General features: G+C 43.9%; 1 protein-coding gene across 7 annotated transcripts in view; it reads left to right on the forward strand.

Moving 5' to 3' along the window:
* The window catches only part of GUCY2C (guanylate cyclase 2C), a 98120-nt gene extending 78209 nt beyond the window's left edge, over positions 1-19911 (forward strand). For 6 of the 7 annotated variants that reach the window (XM_061417758.1, XM_061417757.1, XM_061417756.1 and 3 more), the window contains 9 exons: positions 361-449; positions 4454-4545; positions 8759-8917; positions 10622-10814; positions 12714-12888; positions 15178-15276; positions 16032-16126; positions 17649-17725; positions 19247-19911. In XM_061417758.1, coding sequence (XP_061273742.1) covers positions 361-449; positions 4454-4545; positions 8759-8917; positions 10622-10814; positions 12714-12888; positions 15178-15276; positions 16032-16126; positions 17649-17725; positions 19247-19421 — 1154 coding nt within the window. In that variant the 3' untranslated portion in view covers positions 19422-19911. The other variant, XM_061417755.1, reaches the window with a different exon arrangement.
* The last annotated feature ends 256 nt before the right edge of the window (positions 19912-20167 follow it).

A 20167-nucleotide genomic window follows, 5' to 3' on the forward strand; every position in this document is an offset into this window, starting at 1 on the left:
AGTACTTACTGTGCACCAGCTCTTACCAGTATGGAGGATGAAGATAGCTGAAGGGTGTAGGGAGGACAGGCTAGCATCTCGGTCAGAGGAAACCTCCCTAAGACAGTGGTCTTTGAGTTAAGTTTTAAAAGGTCTGTAGCTTTAATTGAAGTACTCTCTGGGTGTAAGAGGGCCTAAGCCCCCTTCCCCTGGTGGCTCATCCATTCATTCACATCTGTTTGTTGAGTGCTAGCCTAGGCTCTGCCACACTCCCACCAGCTCCCCATCCAGGTCCGGGAACCCATTCAGTCTGAAGGCTGCTGCCTAAATTTCTTCACACTGCATTCTTTCTTGTAATTCGAATGGTTCTCGTCCCATCAGAGAAGATTTTCAGAGTGGAGAATTGCAATGGAGTGAAACCCTTCCGCCCCGATCTGTTCCTGGAAACAGCAGAGGAAAAAGAGCTGGAAGTGAGTATGTCTCCCACATGAGTTTCTTTGGGGTTGCAGCAGCAAAGGAGCACAGACTCAGTGGATGAACACCAAGGAAATGTATCCACTTATAGTTCTGCAGGCCAAAAGTCTGAAATGAGTTGTCAGAGGCCATGCCTCCTCCAGAGGCTCTACAGGAGAATCCATTCCTCACTTCTTCCAGGAGCTTCTGGTGGCTCTTGACATGCCCTGGCTTGTGGCCACAACACTCTAATCTCTGCCTCCAGGCCACATTCTCCATTTCTGTCTAATCTCCTTCTACTTCTCTCCTATATGAGGATACATGTGACTGTTGCTCTCATTTAGTTGCTAAGTCGTGTCCAGTTCTTTGTGACCCCATGGACTGCAGGACTCCAGGCTTCCCTGTCCTTCACTACTGTCTCCCAAAGTTTGCTGAAACTCATTCATGGCCATTGAGTCAGTGATGCGATCTAACCATCTCATCCTCTGCCACGCTCTTCTCCTTTTGTCCTCAATCTGTCCCAGAATCAGAGTCTTTTCCGATGAGCCGGCTCTTCACATCAGGTGGCCAAAGTACTGAAGTTTCAGCCCAGGGACTTCCCTGGTGGTTCAGTGTTTAAGACTACATACTTCCAATGCAGGAGGCATGGTTCAGTCCCTTCTCAGGGAACTAAGATACCACATACCATGTAGCCAAAAAGGTTTAAAAAAATAAAATAAAATTGAATTTTTATTTTTTTAATTTAAATTTATTTTAATTGGAGGCTAATTACTTTCAATATTGTATTGGTTTTGCCATACATCAACATGAATCCACCACGGGTGTACACGTGTTCCCCATCCTGAACCCCCTCCCACCTCCCTCCCCGTACCATCCCTCTGGGTCATCCCAGTGCGCCAGCCCCAAGCATCCTGTATCCTGCATCGAACCTGGACTGGTGATTCATTTCTTATATGATATTATACATGTTTCAATGCCATTCTCCCAAATCATCCTCTCCCAGCGTCCAAAAGACTGTTCTATACATCTGTGTCTCTTTTGCTGTCACACATACAGGGTTATCATTACCATCTTTCTAAATTACATATATATGCGTTAGTATACTGTATTGGTGTTTTTCTTACTGGCTTACTTCACTTTGTATAATAGGCTCCAGTTTCATCCACCTCATTAGAACTGATTCAAATGTATTCTTTTTAATGGTTGAATAATACTCCATTGTGTATATGTACCACAGCTTTATTATCCATTCATCTGCTGATGGACATCTAGGTTGCTTCCATGTCCTGGCTATTATAAACAGTGCTGTGATGAACATTGGGGTACACGTGTCTCTTTCAATTCTGGTTTCCTCAGTGTGTATGCCCAGCAGTGGGATTGCTGGGTCATAAGGCAGTTCTATTTCCAGTTTTCTAAGGAATCTTGGGTTTTTAAAAAAACTTTATTTAAAAGGATAATCCAGAATTATCTTCCCATTGCAAGATCCTTAATCACACCTGCAAAGACAGGTTTTTGCAGGTGTGATTAAAGACTTACTTTTTCCAAGTAAGGTAGCATTCACTGGTTCCAGGGGTTGGGACACATCCTTGGGAGCCATTATCAGCCTGTCATCCTCCCAACTCACAAAAGAGCTCCTCCAGCACACATCACGTTCTCAGTATTTAGGAGCTAGAAGAGCAGATGTCTGTGTGATACAGTTATTAGGCTTATAAAACTACCTCCTGATTATAAAATAAATATGTCAATATCTAGAAACAATAAAGAAATGTACATTCACTCTTTCTATCCTTCCTCCAAAGAAAATGGAGACGTTCTGTATTTGCTTGTTTTATAATCCCTCACAAAGGCCTTTAAGGCTTGTGGGGGAAAAATTTTCTAATTTTTTCTTTAGAATTTTATCTGAGCTTTTATAATCCAGCATATGGTAAGTAAATGTTAAATATTTATGGTTGTTAAAGAAATTTTTAAAAACTTTTGTTCCTTGCAGGATAAAGATAAAAACATTTTGTTTCAGTTTGCAAGTGACCTGCTAGATGAGGTTTATGGTCAGAGTCTACTGAGCATGAACGGGCCTTTTTTATTTCTTTCTGTTTTTTCAACATGAAAGGCAGGTTGTACCCCAAGATGTTCTGAGCTACACCCACTCCTATCTTGCCTTCTCCTCATCCCTTCCCTTCCTGCTGCTTTTCTGGATCCTGGAATTCCTCTCCGCACATCAGCATCTCTCCTCTCAAACCCTCTTTTCTAGTCTGAGTATATCCTCATGTTTAAAACAGCTTTCACCAAAGCTGCCTCCTTGTCCATTGGCTCGTGCGACTGGATGGTTCTGGAATTGGAAATGAGGAATTCGATTCCGTCTTCTAGTAGCTGGTTCCAATAGAATACAGGTCTGAAACTCCAAGACTTGGCCTAAAGAGCATGTGCTGTTGACCGAGGAGCCTGGTGGGCTACGGTCTATGGGATTGCAGAGTCGGACACGACTGAAGCAACTGGGCACGCATGCTCGCTGTATCAGCTCCCTTGTCGGCGCTTTTGTCCCTTCCTCTAAGACAGTCAGCCGGCGGATCTTTTTCCGAGGCAGGGGTACCACCTAGTGGTGAATACGGACAACTACAGTTCTATACCGTGGTCCTCTCCTTCCCCGGGGACTCTTCGGTAAAGCAAAAGAATGCAGACAGGGACTGCATCTAGTACCATTTGTGATCCTGTTTGTGTTCAGAGTGAAGAACAAACTTAAAGCAAATGGTCTTCAGCATGCTTTTTGATTCCACAAAAGCTGCAAACAAGCGGTATCAAATGAGATGACGGTTCCATGGGCTTCCTGTCCTTTCCCTCTTCCTCTGTACCCATCCCCCCCACACACACCCTCCCATCCCTCCCACACACACCCTCCCATCCCTCCCACACACACCCTCCCATCCCTCCCACACACACCCTCCCATCCCTCCCACACACACCCTCCCATCCCTCCCATCCTCCCACCTCCCATCCCCACCTCCCCACCCCCACCACCCGCCTTCCTCGTTTCTCTTTACTGCAGCTGGGAAACTTACAGACGTACATACATTAATGTCCTCTGCCCATGTCATACCTGGGACATACTTGTGCTAAGAAAATTATTAATTTTTTAAATCTGAAATTCAAGTTTAGCTGGGTGTCCTGTTAAACTTTTTTTTTTTTTTTTTGCTATATCTGAGAACCCTAAAAGGTCCCTTCACAAACCAATTAATTCAGAAGCTCCTGAAGTCCTAAGAAATTTTGTGAATGCTCCCCAGACAATCCCACGGTCAGGCACAGTTGAAAACTAATGTCATAGAGCTTCACTCTCATTTTAGAGTCGCCTCCTACTCACCAAGCCCAGCTATTTATCCCCGTCCCCAGCACAAACCCCGCAAATGTCTGTAAGGCGTTTTGTCTCTCCCATCCCACCTCCTCCAAATCAATATTGCCGTTTTTCCTTAGCCTAGTATGGAAAGAAAGGGTGTGGCCAAGTAGTGTAGGCAATGATGACCGCAGGGAACTGGGCCATTTCATACTCGTTAGAGTTGAGATGTTTTAAAAATATTCCCTGCTTCAGTTGCTTACATCACGGAACAGAATAGTATAGGATACCACCCTCTAAGCTAATCCACCTCTTATTTACTTATTTGAAGTACAGCTGATCTGCAATCTTGTGCCAATCTCTGCTGTACAACAAAGTGACTCACTTATACATTCTTTTTCATATTCTTTTCTATTATAGTTTATCCCAAGGGGATTGGCTATAGTTCCCTCTGCTATCTATATAAGACCTTGTTTTTATCTGTTTTAAAGGTAATAGTTTGCATCTACCAACCCCACACTCCCAGTCCTTCCCTCTCCCTGCTCCTTTGGCAACCACAGCTGTGTCCTCTAAGCCCGTGAGTCTTCCTCTTTCATAGATAGGTTCATTGTGTCATATTTTAGACTTCACATATGAGTGACACCATATGGCATTTGTCTTTTGCTGAGGTACTTCAGTTTGCTCTCTTCTTTCTTCCAGGTCTATCTACTTGTCAAAAGCTGCTGGGAGGAAGATCCAGAAAAGAGGCCAGATTTCAAGAAAATTGAGAATACGCTGGCCAAGATATTTGGGTATGGCGGACATTTTTACTTTTCCCCACTAACTTCAGTTTTTTCTAATAATAGTTGACATTCAGTGGTAGCTAAGTATGAGAATGCCTTTTCTAATGAAAAATCACAGACTATAATACCTGACTCCAAAAAATTAAAATGATATGGAGATGAACAGACCATTTTTTCGAGAAATAATCAATTTGAAAAGCTAAGTGCTGTGTTCAAGGGCAAAACGAGCCTGATTAGAAAATAGATTCTGACTGATCATATCTGTTAAAAAAAAATATAGTTCCTGTACTCTTCTGCAGGTAATTAGGATTTAGAAGTCTAGGAGAATCCTGAGGATCTTAAAACCCCTGGATAATTCTTAACATCAGCAAGTTCCTTAGAGTTTTAAAAATCGTAAGATCATGAACTTTGGCTAAATCAGAATATAATTCAGGATCAAGAGAAAAGTAACATACAGTTACCCAGTAAGATTGAATTTTAGATTTCCCATGTTTGGAGGTAGATACAATGCAGACTGAGAAAAATAGCTCTCGGAGATCCAGTTTCTAGGCTAGGATCTAATAATAGCTAGTTATAGTTACCAATTTTGTTGCTCGTAAAATTGGAATGAATTTTCTGTAGATGATTCCTGCAGTTCCTTCTAGCTCTTTCTGTAGTTTCGTTAAGTCGAGGACTCAGACACTTAGTGAGGCTAAATAAAGCCCAGGACTAAGATGGGGTGGAGTAGTGGTCCCAAACCCCCCACACCAGGCCACACAGCAGGAGGTGAGGCAGGGTTGGGGGGCAGCTAGCAAAGCTTCATCAGCCGTTCCTCCTTGCTCACGTTACCACCCAAGTTCTGCCTCCTTTCAAATCTGCAGCAGCATTCAATTCTCATAGAAGCGTGAACCCTAACCCTAAAGTCAGGGCAGAGTATCCTGAGATTGCCACAAAATAGAAATATGTTGCTAAGTTGCTTCAGTCGTGTCCGAGTCTGGGTGACCCCATAGACGGCAGCCCACCAGGCTCCCCCGTCCCTGGGATTCTCCAGGCAAGAACACTGGAGTGGGTTGCCATTTCCTTCTCCAATGCAGGAAAATGAAAAGTGAAAGTGAAGTTGCTCAGTCCTGCCCAACTCTTCGAGACCCCATGGATTGCAGCCCACCAGGCTCCTCGGTCCATGGGATTTTCCCATGGACAGAGGTGCCATTGCCTTCTCCGAAATAGAAATATAGTGCACAGTAAATGTACCGTTGTTGAATCATCTCGAAACCATACCCTCCCCCACCCCCACCCCCACCCAGTCCATGGAAAAGTTATCTTCCATGAAACCAGTCCCTGGTGCCAAAAATGTTGGGGACCTCTGGGGTAGAGTGAAGATAATGAAAGTGTGGCCACTGATTGCTTGATCTAAACCAGCCAATGTGGGAAAAGAGCAGGAAATAATAAATGATTTCAATCTTGCCCTTTTTCATTCCTTCCCAGATCTATTACTAAGAGCAGATGAAACTGTATGTGTGACAGATGAAATGTGAGCTCATGAAGATAAAACTAGGCCCCTGGTATTTAGCCTTTAATGTGGTGGTTCTCTACTTGGCTGCACATTGAAATCACCTGGGGATTTTTGCAAACTAGTGATGCTGAAGTCCTACCCGAGAGAGTCTGATGTAATTGATCTGGGTGCAGGGTGTCATCAGGAGTTTAAATAAGCTCCTCAGGTGATTAAAATACACAGCCAAGGTTGAGGAAACTGTTTTAATTGAATCAATTCATCATGAAATCAGATTATCCATCTTCATCCTTTCCACCTGCTCCCTCATTCTTTCTACCCAGCTAGATTTCTTTATGGTTTCTGGTGAGAATTTCCTGGGGACCTTGTTAAAAATTTCTCTTCTTCCCAAAGCTAGCAGTTTCCAGTTGTAACAGGTCTGTGATAGAACTCAGAAATGTATGATTTTTTTCTCTTTCTTTTTTATTTTTTTAAATTATGAAAGTATGATAACACATTTACAGGAGACTTGGAAAATACAGAACAAAGTTACATATAGTTCCACTATATAGTACAATTATTTTTTAAGCAGATAAATTAAGATTTTTAGTTGGAGTTTCAATGTCAAACTCTCAAAAGTTAATAGAATGAACATACAGAAAAGTAGAAGGATATAGTAGACCTGAAAAGCACCATGAACCAATTCAATACAATTAAGATTTATACAATTTTCATACAACAGTAGGATACAAATTCTTTTCAGGTTCCCATAGACTATAAACTAGGAGTCTCTGGAACATATCCAGGGACATAAAACAAGGTGCAAACATTTCATGGTCTGCTGCTGCTGCTGATAAGTCGCTTCAGTCGTGTCTGACTCTGTGCGACCCCATAGACAGCAGCCCACCAGGCTCCTCTGTTCCTGGGATTCTCCAGGCAAGAACACTGGAGTGAGTTGCCATTTCCTTCTCCAATGCATGAAAGTGAAAAGTGAAAGTGAAGTCGCTCAGTCGTGTCCGACTCTTTGAGACCCTGTGAACTGTAGCCCACCAGGCTCCTCCATCCATGGGACTCTCTAGGCAAGGGTACTGGAGTGGGGTGCCATTGCCTTCTCCTTTCATGATCTAATATTGAAATCATACAAAGTATGTTTTCTTATCATTGTGAAATTATGTTAGAAATCAATATCAAAAGATACTTGAAGATACCCACATATTTTCAAGTCCAAATGTGGCATTTACCAAGAGAGACATAGCCATCGAAAGCCTCAATGAAGTCAGAAAAATGAAAAAACACAGTGATTGCAGAGAAGAAATCATTTAAATGAGAAATTAAAATCAAAGATATTTTAAAAACCCCATGTATTTGGAAATTAAATGTCCACTTTTAAATGATGGGTGTTTCTAAGAAGGTATAACAAGGAAAATTGGAGAATACTTAGAATAAAAACAAGAGAGAATTTACCAGAATTTGTTGCATGCTGCTGAAGCTGCTCAGTGCAGCTAAATACAATGTGAAATCTTGAATAAGGTATAAAAACAAATAATGGATACTAGCATAAAATTTTTTGAAATTTGAACAAAATCTATACATTAATTAATAATACTGTGGTGGTGGTGGTGCTTTAGTCGCTCAGCTGTGCCCAATTCCTGCAGCCCCATGGACTGTAGCCCTCCAGGCTCCTCTGTCCATGGGATTCTCCAGGCAAGAATACCAGAGTGGGTTGCCATTTCCTTCTCCAGGGGATCTTCCTGACCCAGGAATCAAACTTGGGTGTCCTGCATTGCAGGTTGATTCTTTTTTTTTTTATTTTATTTTATTTTATTTTTAAAATTTACAATATTGTATTAGTTTTGCCAAATATCGAAATGAATCCGCCACAGGTATACCCGAGTTCCCCATCCTGAACCCTCCTCCCTCTTCCCTCCCCTACCCTCCCTCTGGGTCATCCCAGTGCACCAGCCCCAAGCATCCAGTACCGTGCATCGAACCTGGACTGGCGACTCGTTTCATACATGATATTATACATGTTTCAATGCTATTCTCCCAAATCTCCCCACCCTCTCCCTCTCCCACAGAGTCCATAAGACTGATCTATACATCGGTGTCTCTTTTGCAGTCTCGTAAGCAAACAAAAAAGTAAAAACATCACCTATTTTTCAACAGGTAATGACCAGTTTTCAAAAATTAAAAATGAGATGGTAATGTTTGCTGTTACATAAACTGGCTTTTTTCACTTAAATAATGTAAAGGAAGTATCTTTCTGTGTACTTTGCGATTTTAATTTGTATTTGATAGTCCATCATTTCATAATAATTTGATTACTTTTTGTTACACATTTAGGGTAATTTTTAAATGATTGTTTGTGAGGAATAACTGCTACTTTCTTTATAGTTCACTTTCAGCACATTTGTGATAGTTTCCTTTGAATAATTCTAAGTAGAATTGAGAGGCTGGTCCACATAAGCATTCTTAAGATTTATCACGCGTTTTGCCGTATTTCCACCAGGAAGACTATAATGTATTTTTTCCTCCATCTTACATTGATTGCCATTGTGCTAACATTTGTTTTTCTTTGTTTTTAATGTCTTTTCTATTTCTTTGATCCTTCCTGAGATTAAATTTTTTTGCCATATTTGTTGGCCATTTTTATTCTTTATTTAATTACCTGTTCATAATGTCTGCCTATTGCTTTAATAAATATTTATGTTTTCTTAATAATATGGAGAGCTCTTTATCTGTTTCTACCTACAGCCTTTTCCATGACCAAAAAAATGAAAGTTACATGGATACCTTGATCCGACGTCTACAGCTGTATTCCCGGAACCTGGAACATCTGGTGGAGGAAAGGACACAGCTGTACAAAGCAGAGAGGGACAGGGCTGACCAACTTAATTTCATGTTGCTCCCAAGGTAAGGAAGTCCTTCTACGGATGTGACTATACAGGACTCCAGGTTGTGCCTCAGCCCTTAAGGCGGAAAGCCAAAGCATATTTGTCTAGCATTGGTTTTCTCTGTACTTTTCTTACTTTATTTATTTTTATGTATTTATTTGGCTGTGCTGGATCTTAGTTGCGGCACAGGGGATCTTTATTTGCAGCATGTGAAATTTTAGTTAGGGCATGTGACATCTAGTTCATCCAGACATCCCAGAGCAGGGATCGAACCTGGGTCCCCTGCATTGGGAGTGCAGAGTCTTAGTTACTGGACTGCCAGGGAAGTCCCTTCTCTACATTTGTATAGGATTGTTCCCTTTTGCATTTTCTTCATCAGATCATTGTGTTTAAAGATGCACGTTCTTCCTAAGCTTTGTCCTGGTTTGCACTGTCTAAATTGCTAAAAGACAGAGATTGTTTTCCAGCGCCATGGAAGGAGCATGGATGGCAGAGTTAGAGTCACCTATGTTCCAATACCTGTTGGCCACTGTTACTGAGTCTGAGACCTTAGGCCAGTCACTGTCTCTCCTTCATATAAAAATGAAAATTAAAGCATTAATTTCTTTGCCATCTTCTTTCAGCCTCATAGTAGAGGCCCTATTACAAGAAATGATATAGATGAGCTTATTTGCAAAGCAGAAAGAGAGACAAAGATATAGAAAACAAATGTATGGACAGCGAGTGGGAAAGGGGTGGGTGGGAGAAATAGGGAGATTGGGATTGGCAGATTCGCACTGTTGATACAATGATGTATAAAATAGATGCTGGGGCTTCCCTGGTGATTCAGACGGTAAAGAATCTGCCTGCAATGCAGGAGACCCAGGTTTGGTCCCTGCACTGGGAAGATCCCCTAGGGAAGGGAATTGCTACTGACTCCAGTATTCCTCCTTGTGAAATCCCATGGACAGAGGAGCTTGTTGGGCTGCAGTCCACTGTGTCACAGAAGAGTTGGACACAACTTAACGACTAACATGTACACACACACATAAAATAGGTAACTACTGAGAATCCACTGAATAGCACAGGGAACTCTATTTACTGCTCTGTGGTGACCTAAACTGGAAGGAAGTCCAAAGTGGAGGGGATATACATATATGTACAGCTTATTCACTTTGCTATACAGTAGAAGCTAACATATTATATTTATTAATAAAGCAACTATGCTCCCGTAAAAATTAATTAAAAATAAAATAAGAGCCATCTTTAGTGGAGGAAGGCTTCCCTGGTGGCTCAGATGGTAAAGAATCCACCTGCAATGTGGGAGACCGGATTCAATCCCTGGGTGGGGAAGATCCCCTAGAGGAGGAAATGGCAACCCACTCCAGTATTCTTGCCTGGAAAACTCCATGGACAGAGGAGCCTGGCAGGCTGCAGTCCATGGGGTCGCGTAGAGTCAGACATGACTGAACAACTGAACACTCACCTTTATTAGAGTTATAATCAGGTATTAAATTAATACTGAACCTCCTATTCATCTGAGGCCACATACATGTGCTCTGTGTGTGTGCTATGTTCCTAGACTTGGTATTTGCAAGCTGTCTTTGGTTCCTCGCCACACCACTCACTGGAAATCCTCAGTTCTAGAATTCCTGGTGAACAGTTAGTACTGTCTCAAAGATTTCCGTAGAGGAAGAAGGAATTTACTGAAATTGAAGGCCCTGTTTTTTCCTTCCTCATCCAGGCTGGTGGTCAAGTCTCTGAAGGAGAAAGGCTTCGTGGAGCCTGAGCTCTATGAGGAAGTCACTGTCTACTTCAGTGACATTGTCGGGTTCACTACCATCTGTAAGTACAGTACCCCCATGGAAGTGGTGGACATGCTCAATGACATCTACAAGAACTTTGACCACATTCTGGACCACCACGACGTGTACAAGGTAACCGCTCCACCTAACTGGCTGAATGATGGTTTGGCCCCAGGTCAGCAGAGCCAGAATTGGCTGTTTCTGTTACTACAGTTCTCCTTCGCTGCCCCTACCACCTCTGCCTCAGGATGCTTCCAGGATTGTCATGGATCCCCAAATCCCCAGGTGCTCAAGTCCCTGGTGTAAAATAATACAGTATTTGTATAGAACCTACATACCCATGTACTCTTAAATCATTTCTAGATTACTTATAATACCTAATACAATGTAAAGGCTAAGTAAAATAGTTGCTGGAGTTGTGGCAAATTCAAGTTTTACTTTTTGGAACTTTTCGACAGTTTTGTTTAAATATTTTTGAATCATGGTTCATTGAATCCACAGTGTGAAACCTATAGATTCAGAGAGCTGACTTTACTCAGGTCTTTTCCTTTGTCATTTAAGAGTTAGTAAATTAGTGGTTGAGCGACAAGTGAAGTGGGAGAGTAAGAGTGGTCAGAAGTTGAAATTCTCATCCTGTGTAGATCAGAAAGTCTTACTAACAAGAGTTCCGGTCGAATAGAAAGTGATTATGCATTTTAGAGATATTGAGAAAGAAGAAATTAACTAACCAACACATTTGAACCATGCATATGATTATGAAAATGAAATTAAAAGGGAGAATATCAAAGAATAATGTTAATATAAGTCTACTTCCTATTACAGGAAAAGTGTTCAGAAGCATCCGGTACAAGAATGTGTATTATGTCTTTAGTGAAGTGAAAACGAAAATCGCTCACTCATATCCCACTCTTTGCAACCCTGTGGACTATAGCCCTGAAGAAGGCAATGGCACCCCACTCCAGTACTCTTGCCTGAAAAATCCCATGGATGGAGGAGCTTCGTGGGCTGCCGTCTATGGGGTTGCACAGAGTCGGACACGACTGAGCGACTTCACTTTCACTTTTCACTTTCCTGCATTGGAGAAGGAAATGGCAACCCACTCCAGTGTTCTTGCCTGGAGAATCCCAGGGACGGGGGACCCTGGTGGGCTGCTGTCTATGGGATTGCACAGAGTCGGACATGACTGAAGTGACTTAGCAGCAGCAGCAGCAGGACTGTAATCCACCAGCCTCCTCTGTCCATGGGACTCTCCAGGCAAGAATACTGGAGTGGCTTTCCATGCCCTTCTCCAGGAGATCTTCCCAACCCAGGGGTCAAACCCAGGTCTTCTGCCTTGCAGGCAGATTTTTTACCACCTGAGCCACCAGGGAAGCCCCTTTATGTCTTAGAGGAACCTACAATTATTTTTTTATCAAATGGTTTTTGAAAAGTAAAGTGCTAAACATGACTTTTCTGGTAATTAGAGATGGTTTCCTAAAATTCCATAAAGCCATTCAGATTGTTTCAACACTATAGAATTGTCACCATATCTGCATGACTTACATTATTATAAAGTACTTCACTCAGTTAAAATCCTTTATAGTTGTTTTATCAACTTTTTAACTAGGCTATGGCTTTCTAGGTGGCGAAGTGGTAAAGAATCTGCCTGCCCATGCAGGAGACGCAGGTGATGCGGGTTTGATCCCTGGGTCGGGAAGATCCTCTAGAGAAGGAAATGACAATCTGCTCCCGTATTCTTGCTTGGAAATTTCATGGAAAATTTCAACCACACAGCCTGGCAGGCTACAGTCCATAGGGTCACAGAGAATTGTACATGGCTGAGCATGCACACACCACATCCTAACTAAGCTATAAAAACCCTGAAGAAATTAGCATAGTACTGGTCTTGAACTAGTCCCAGCATAAGTGTGCAGGGCAATGCGCATATGAGTTCTCGAACATTTCTGAATTTGATGTGCAATGAACTGCTTCTGTTTAGTTTCTGGTGCCTTTAGAAGGGACAGATTCACTGATGAGAAACTACTTCCACAGGTGGAAACCATTGGTGATGCCTACATGGTGGCCAGCGGTTTGCCTAAGAGAAACGGCAACCGGCATGCAATAGACATTGCCAAGATGGCCTTGGACCTCCTCAGCTTCGTGGGGACCTTTGAGCTGGAGCATCTTCCTGGCCTCCCAATATGGATTCGGATTGGAATTCACTCTGGTACGCAGCTGAGCACTGTAGCAGTCGGGAACCGTGTGTCCCTCTGCACACCAACTAAATTAGAAAGGTTGAAGGATCCTCAGACGAGATCAGTTTTCACATGAGGCTTACTCTTGAATCCGCCTGCCAAATACGAGGTCCAGTTACACATCCTGACATAATTAGACCTATAATAAGTGTCTGGAGAGTTCTAGGAAACAACAGTCACGACAGCACTCATGGAATGATAAACACCAACCACAATCTGAAATAACAAGCTCCAGACCTCCTATTTAAGTCACCCTATTCCCTGGTGGCTCAGATGGTAAAGAATCCGCCTACAATGCAGGAGACTTGCCTTCCATCCCTGAGTTGGGAAGATCCCCTGGAGGAGGGCATGGCAACCCACTCCAGTATGCTTGCCTGGAGAATCCCCATGGACAGAGGAGCCTGGCAGGCTACATTCTATGTGGTAGCAAAGCTGCTGCTGCTGCTAAGTCACTTCAGCCGTGTCCGACTCTGTGCGACCTCATAGACGGCAGCTCATCAGGCTCTGCCATCCCTGGGATTCTCCAGGCAAGAACACTGGAGCAGGTTGCCATTTCCTTCTCCAAAGTTGGACGCAAATGAGCGACTAAGCACAGCGCAGCATGTTTACTATTTATCTCTTCCCCATTCCCTCCCTCTCCCCATCTCTGACTTCTGTAAATTTTTTTTCAGTAAAATATTACAGTATTTTAAATGGATTTTATTATCTTTCTGATGTGATTGAGAAGTTTTAGAGACTTTTTTTAAAAAATTGGAGTGTAGCTGATTTACAATATTGTGTTAGTTTCTGGTGTACAGCAGAGTGATTTGGTTATACATATATATAAAATAGCTTGCATCTGCTAATCTCAAACTCCCAATCCCTCCCTCCCTTACCCCCTGGTAACCACAAGTCTTTTCTCTATGTCTGTGAATATGTTTTGTAGATAAGTTTATCTGTGTCATATTTTAGCTTCCTCAGAGATCTAATCAAGTAGCTGCTGCTGCTTCTGTTTGTTTCTGTTTTGTATTTTTGCATTGAGTCTAACAGGGAAGATTCATTACTCAGTATTTTTTTTTTCGAGTGTACATAAGCAATGTACAACTTAATGTTCTATTTTTTCAGTGTCTGTAAACACAGTGTTCAAAGGACAAATCTATAAAGAAACTCATATAGATCAAAACCTGATAAACAAACCAGAAAATCAGTAGTTGCCTCTACACAAAACCTGGTTTTGCAGTTTCTGAGTTAATCTTTAACTTCTACAAATTTTAACTCCTTGCATTCAGTCTTTCCACACAAATACTTGCTTGAGCAGCCCTTCTTCCCGATCTAATATGCCCCTGTGCATCATCTGGCCTTGGCTTTTGTTCTGCCTTTTGGGGTATCCTTGTGTTGTAGGCTCCCCTTTCCTGCTGTATTCACGTGGTACGTGAAAAGCACAGGGAATAAGATTCCAAGTCCTTGTCATCTGGGTCTTCCATCATCAGGCCACAAATCCCTAAAATGCTGCGCTGTGCCATGCTTAGTCACTCAGTCATGTGGGACTCTTTGCAACCTCATGGACTGCAGTTTGCCAGAGTCCTCTGTCCATGGGGATTCTCCGGGCAAAGAGTACTAGAGGGGTTGCCATACCCTTCTCCAGGGGATCATCCCAACCCAGGGTCAAACCCAGGTCTCCCACATTGCAGGCAGATTCTTTGCTATCTGAGCCACCAGCGAAGCCCAAGAATAGTGGAGAGGGTAGCCTATCCCTTCTTCAGGGGTTCTTCTCGACCCAGAAATCGAACTGGGGGTCTCCTGCATTGCAGGCGGATTCTTTACCAGCTGAGCTACCAAGGAAGCCCAAAAATAAAACAGATGGGCCATTGAGCCTTCAAGTGCACTGTGCCCACCAATGGTTCCGAGCTCTGGGCTGTGTGGCTGGCACAGCAAGGTGGTGGTGAGATGGTCTCCATTCTTCTTGAGAGCCTTCTGTGTAATGTATTAAGGAACATTTTTCACCTTTGCATGCTGATCTCAAAATGTCTTCTTGTTTCTCGAAAATGTGCTTTTCTATGCTAGAGCAAAACACTTCCTGAAAGTGTGATTTGGATAATGATGCTATCCCCTAACAAATACATTCAGTTAGAGCCAAGGTCACAGCTCACATTTTACCCCTTAAACCACTTCTCCCATCTAATGAGGCATTGAGCGTTGTGATCTTGAGAAGAGGCTCACCCACCTTAACACCACTCTATGACTTCCGTGGCCTCCACCTTCTTGCTTTCTGTCCCTCACAGGTCCCTGCGCTGCTGGAGTCGTGGGGATCAAGATGCCTCGTTATTGCCTGTTCGGAGATACAGTCAACACAGCCTCTCGGATGGAATCCACTGGCCTCCGTAAGAAAGGAGAGGACTTTTCGTAGAGGACAAAGATTCTGTCTCCCAACCAAGGGGAACTGTAGGATAAAAATGCATAATACTGCCAGTGAGGTGAAGCATGACTCTTCACATTGACTGACTGTGAGCCTGGGTCAGTCCAGTCCTTGCTACATATTGCCATTTACTGATCATAATTTTTTTCTTCCTTTATGGCTCAGTTTGACTGTTCTTATTAGTCTGGGTTCGTTTGCAGTGCATTCAGGCATGCTCTACCTGGAATACTCTTAGATCCATGTAAAAGAGAAAGTGTTAGCTGCTTATTCCAACTCTTTGCAACCCCACGGACTATAGCCCACCAGGCTCCTTGGTCCATGGAATTCTCCAGGCAAGAATACTGGAGTGGGTTGCCATTTACATGGAGACCCCAAACCAAATTTCAGCTTTTTAGCTCAGCACCACAAAGTAAAATCCAAACCCAGGCCCCGGGGCTCCCCTCTCTGAGCTGGAATGAGAAGCTCCAGGGCTTAATCTAGAGAGCCTCCTTACTCAGGACCCTGAAAACCAGTACCAGACCCTCTCCCTGTGTCTGGTAATAGTTCTCATCTCACCGATGCTATTCTAAAGTTTTTTTTTTTTTTTTTTTTTTTTAATGACAATATCTAAGCTGTCAAGAGCACCCATAATAAATATTCTGGCTCAAGGGGAAACAAACGGGGCCCTATGATAGCATTCAAAACGGACACGGTTTTCATTGATCTATTTTGCATTTCCAGCCTTGAGAATCCATGTCAGCGGCTCCACCATAGCCATCCTGAAGAGGACGGAGTGCCAGTTTCTCTATGAAGTAAGAGGAGAAACCTACTTAAAGGTAAGGAACCCATCGAGATTAATAGTGCCACCTAATAGCGCCACCGGGTGGCGCTAGTGGTAAAGAACCTGCCTGCCAATGCATGGGACATAAGAGACGTGGGTTCGATTCCTGGGTTGGGAAGATCCCCTGGAGGAGGGCATGGCAACCCACTCCAGTATTCTTGCCTGCAAAATCCCATGGACAGAGGACTCTGGCGGGCTACAGTTCACAGGATTGCAAAGAGTTGGACATGACTTAGCAGTTAAGCATAGACGCCCCACCAGACCTGCTGAGTCCAACTGTCTCTGGGTATAGATCAGAGATCTGTATTTAAATCAAGTGACTGTGATGCATAGAGAAGAGTGGGAGTCCCTGTTATAGACACGCCTTGCCATCCCACACATTTAGAGCAACCGCCTTTCGGAGCCACCAGGTGGCCCGAAGGCTGTCTGTTGAAGGTGACCAAACTCACAACAGATCTGAAGCCAGTGATCGGCTAAGACCATCTGCCCCCACCAGCCATAGCAGCACTGGCCCTTACACTGACGGCAACTTGAAAGAGCCTCCTATAGGTAGTTGTGTCCGAACAACACGCTGGCTATTTTAATTCTCTGTGAACACATTCTCTGCAGTGTTCCCCCCAAAACAGAAGTGGTGTGTGGATTATTACAGTGCAAGTGGTTAGGCGTATGGGCTCAGTGGTGTCTGGCTCTGCAACCCCATGACTGTAACCCGCAGGGTTCCTCTGTCCGTGGGGTTTTCTAGTCAAGAATACTGGAGTGGGTTGCCATTTCCTACTTCCGGGGATTGAACCCTGGGATTGAACTCAAGCCTCTTGCATATCCTCCATTGGCAAGCAGGTTCTTTACCATTGGCGCCACTTGGGAAGTTCAAATATTTCAGTCCAAACACAGCCCCAAATCACTAATTTTTTTTGAATGAGTGGTTTTTAAAAATATAACTATCCAGTCTGCTTTTCAAACACAACCTACAGCCAAAAACTGAATTTCCTGTTGCTGCCATTTATTTTACAGCCTGCAGATGTACCCAGCAAATGTCAGTTAGTGAGTGTTTATTATGAGGCACGTGTGTTTGTAATTTACACACTTCAGGTGGGGAAACTGTGGCAAAAGTTTCGTGGCAAAAACGGCCAGAATAAAATGTGACATTTCCAGCTGTGAAACCAGTTGGATTCATTGGAGTAGCAGGATCATAAATGAATTTTCTTCCTTCTTCATTTAGAGTTTTTATGCTGTTGCTAAGGTGATATTTGGAAATGTCTTCTGGGGAATAAAAGAAAATTCTAGTTTGAAAAAAAAAAAGTCTGGTGGATGAGATACTTTTTTGAAGATGCTTAGAAATAGAGATTGGTCTGGAGATAACACAGATGATACCAGGAACAGGTGCTGTATTGAAATATAGGCTCTGATGACAAACTCAGAGGGGAAACGTCTCTTGGAAGCTGATACTTGTCAGAACGGTGGGTTAGAGCCGACTGCCTTGTTGGCCTCCACGGTCCACACCTTTCTTGTCTCTCTAGGGGAGAGGAACTGAGACCACCTACTGGCTGACCGGGGTGAAGGACCAGGAGTACAACCTGCCGACCCCTCCAACCGCGTAAGCTGCTGGCTGGGCGGGGAGGAGCCGGGAAGTGGAGGTCTTGGCTTTGTATCTTATACTGTGTGCAGGCGGTTTAACTGTTGGGGAGGGCTTTGCCAGTGACAATGAGGCATTGAATCCAAGGTGAGAGACAACACACATTGAAAGGCTTGGAAACCCCCTTCTCTGGCTGCTGGAGTGTTTCAGGCTCGCTCAGGAGACCAGAGGAAAGTTTAGGGCTCACCCCCTGCACATGTGGTCAAGAGTAGAGCACCTTAGGGACAAGAGACCAGTGCATTTCCACCCCTGCTCTCAGCTCTCTGCTGAGTCACCTGATGAAACAGGAACTCCCAGCACCAGGACCGTGGTTTGGGATCTCCACACGGAGTGTGTTCTCCCTGAGATGAGTAAAACAGGCTGCAGGTCTAATTAACCGGTTTCAGTTTCCCTAAAGGTGACTCAAATGGTCTTCCAGTTGCATTTGGGCCACTGCAGTGAGTCATGTGGCCATTGGAATGGGTTTTGCTGTGGTAGAGAAACCCTGTTGTGCAGACACCTGGATGCGGGACCCAGACAGATGGCAACACCATAGAGATGCCAAAACAATGCAGACCATCCGTATGGCATGGGGGGACCTGGCCCCTTACTAAGAGCACCCCAGGTCCATTCTAATCTCTTAAAACCCTCCACTCATTCAGAGCCCTCCCCAGACAAGACTCACATTCCTAGGAAAGTGTGGGACCACGTTTCAGAGTTTTGTGGAGACTGGTGACTCAGATGGTAAAGAATCTGCCTGCAATGCAGGAGACCCAGGTTTGATCCCTGGGTCAGAAAGCGACCCTGGAGAAGGGAATGGCAATCCACTCCAGTATTCTTGCCTGGAGAATTCCAGGGACAGAGGACCCTGGCAGGCTACAGTCCATGGGGTTGCAAAGAGTAGAACACAACTCTCCAAGTGTTAGTAGAGCGACTGACACTTCAGTGGCCTTCCCAGGTGGCACTGCCTGCCAGTGCAGGAGACATAAGAGATGCGGGTTCGATCCCTGGTCAGGAAGATCCCCTGGAGTAGGAAATGGCTATCCACTCCAGTATTGTTGCCTGGAGAACCCCATGGACAGAGGAGTCTGGCAGGCTACTGTCCATGGGGTCGCAAAGAGTCGGACACGACTGAAGCTACGTAGCACACACATTAGGGCTTAGCACCCTCTTGGCTTCTGTTCCTCTCGCTCCAGTGGTATGTGTAAACCTAACCTCACCTCTGAATTCCGCATTGTGGTGTCTCACTTGGAAATCGAAATATAATTTCCTGCTTGAAATACATTCTGCTTTCCCTACAACTACACAGAGCAAGGGTGACCGTTCTTTAGGCTCATCGGTGGAAGCCAAGGGTCGTTCTGTGTTCTCTGGACTTCCTGCGTGCAGCACAGAGTAGGCATTCAACAAGATATCAGTGAACGAAACAGGCAGTTCTGGAGCTGAGGGCTAGTCTATTTGAATGGCTGAGAAGTTCCCTTTTCCCTCCATACTCTGTCTCTCCAGGGAGAATCAACAGCGCTTGCAAGCTGAGTTCGCTGACATGATCGCCAGCTCTTTACAGAAAAGACAGGCCTTGGGGATAAGGAACCGAAAACCAACCCGGGTGGCCAGCTACAAGAAGGGCACCCTGGAGTATTTGCAGCTGAACACCACAGACAATGAGAGCACCCATTTTTAAACCTCGGTAAGAGCTAAGGACTCAGGCAAGACTAAGTCCGGCCACACCTGGGGCAATGACCACAAGTGTCCTGAAGCTTCCGCTTTTCTGAGACCTCAGTAAAGCAGAAGAAGACTTAGATGCAGTCTCCAATAGCCTCGGCTTCCCTGTCTGGGACATAGGCTTGCTTCCGTGAATCACGTACACTCTCAGTGCAATAATTACCTTCTACTCTGCGGCCTGATCTCAATAGCTGCTCCAGGGAACTTCAACCTGGGAAAGAAGAGAAATGAATATGCACTATCTCAGAGCTGGAGAGATTTTGTTCTTATTTCACCTGTTTCAGCTTTGTTTACTGGCTCTTTTTCTTTCTGTATTCATGATAACATTTTTTTTAATTGTCCCAATGATATTTTCAGTATTTTATCTCCATTAAATTATATTTAACTCCTAATTTTGGCAGACAATATGCTGTATATGAGGCAGGAATAAAAGTTAAACATTTCCTGGATCTGTGGATGTGTTTCTCTCTCTTGCACCCATTTTCCTGGAATGCACCAGCCATTGCCTTGTGCTGGTTGAAAAACTGACTTAATACCCCTGCACTGAAGAAGGGCAAAGCTAGCATTATTGCTCAGAGGTCCAAACCTTGACATTCAGCATCACCTGTGTGCATGGGGGGATTTTGTGTCTAGTTCTCTACCATAGGGGCTCTTCAGGTGCTAAATTCACATCCTGTCTATCTGTAAAGACACCTTACTCCAGAC

The sequence above is a fragment of the Bos javanicus genome, chromosome 5 (assembly GCF_032452875.1).
Source record: "Bos javanicus breed banteng chromosome 5, ARS-OSU_banteng_1.0, whole genome shotgun sequence".
NCBI classification, from domain to species: domain Eukaryota; kingdom Metazoa; phylum Chordata; class Mammalia; order Artiodactyla; family Bovidae; genus Bos; species Bos javanicus.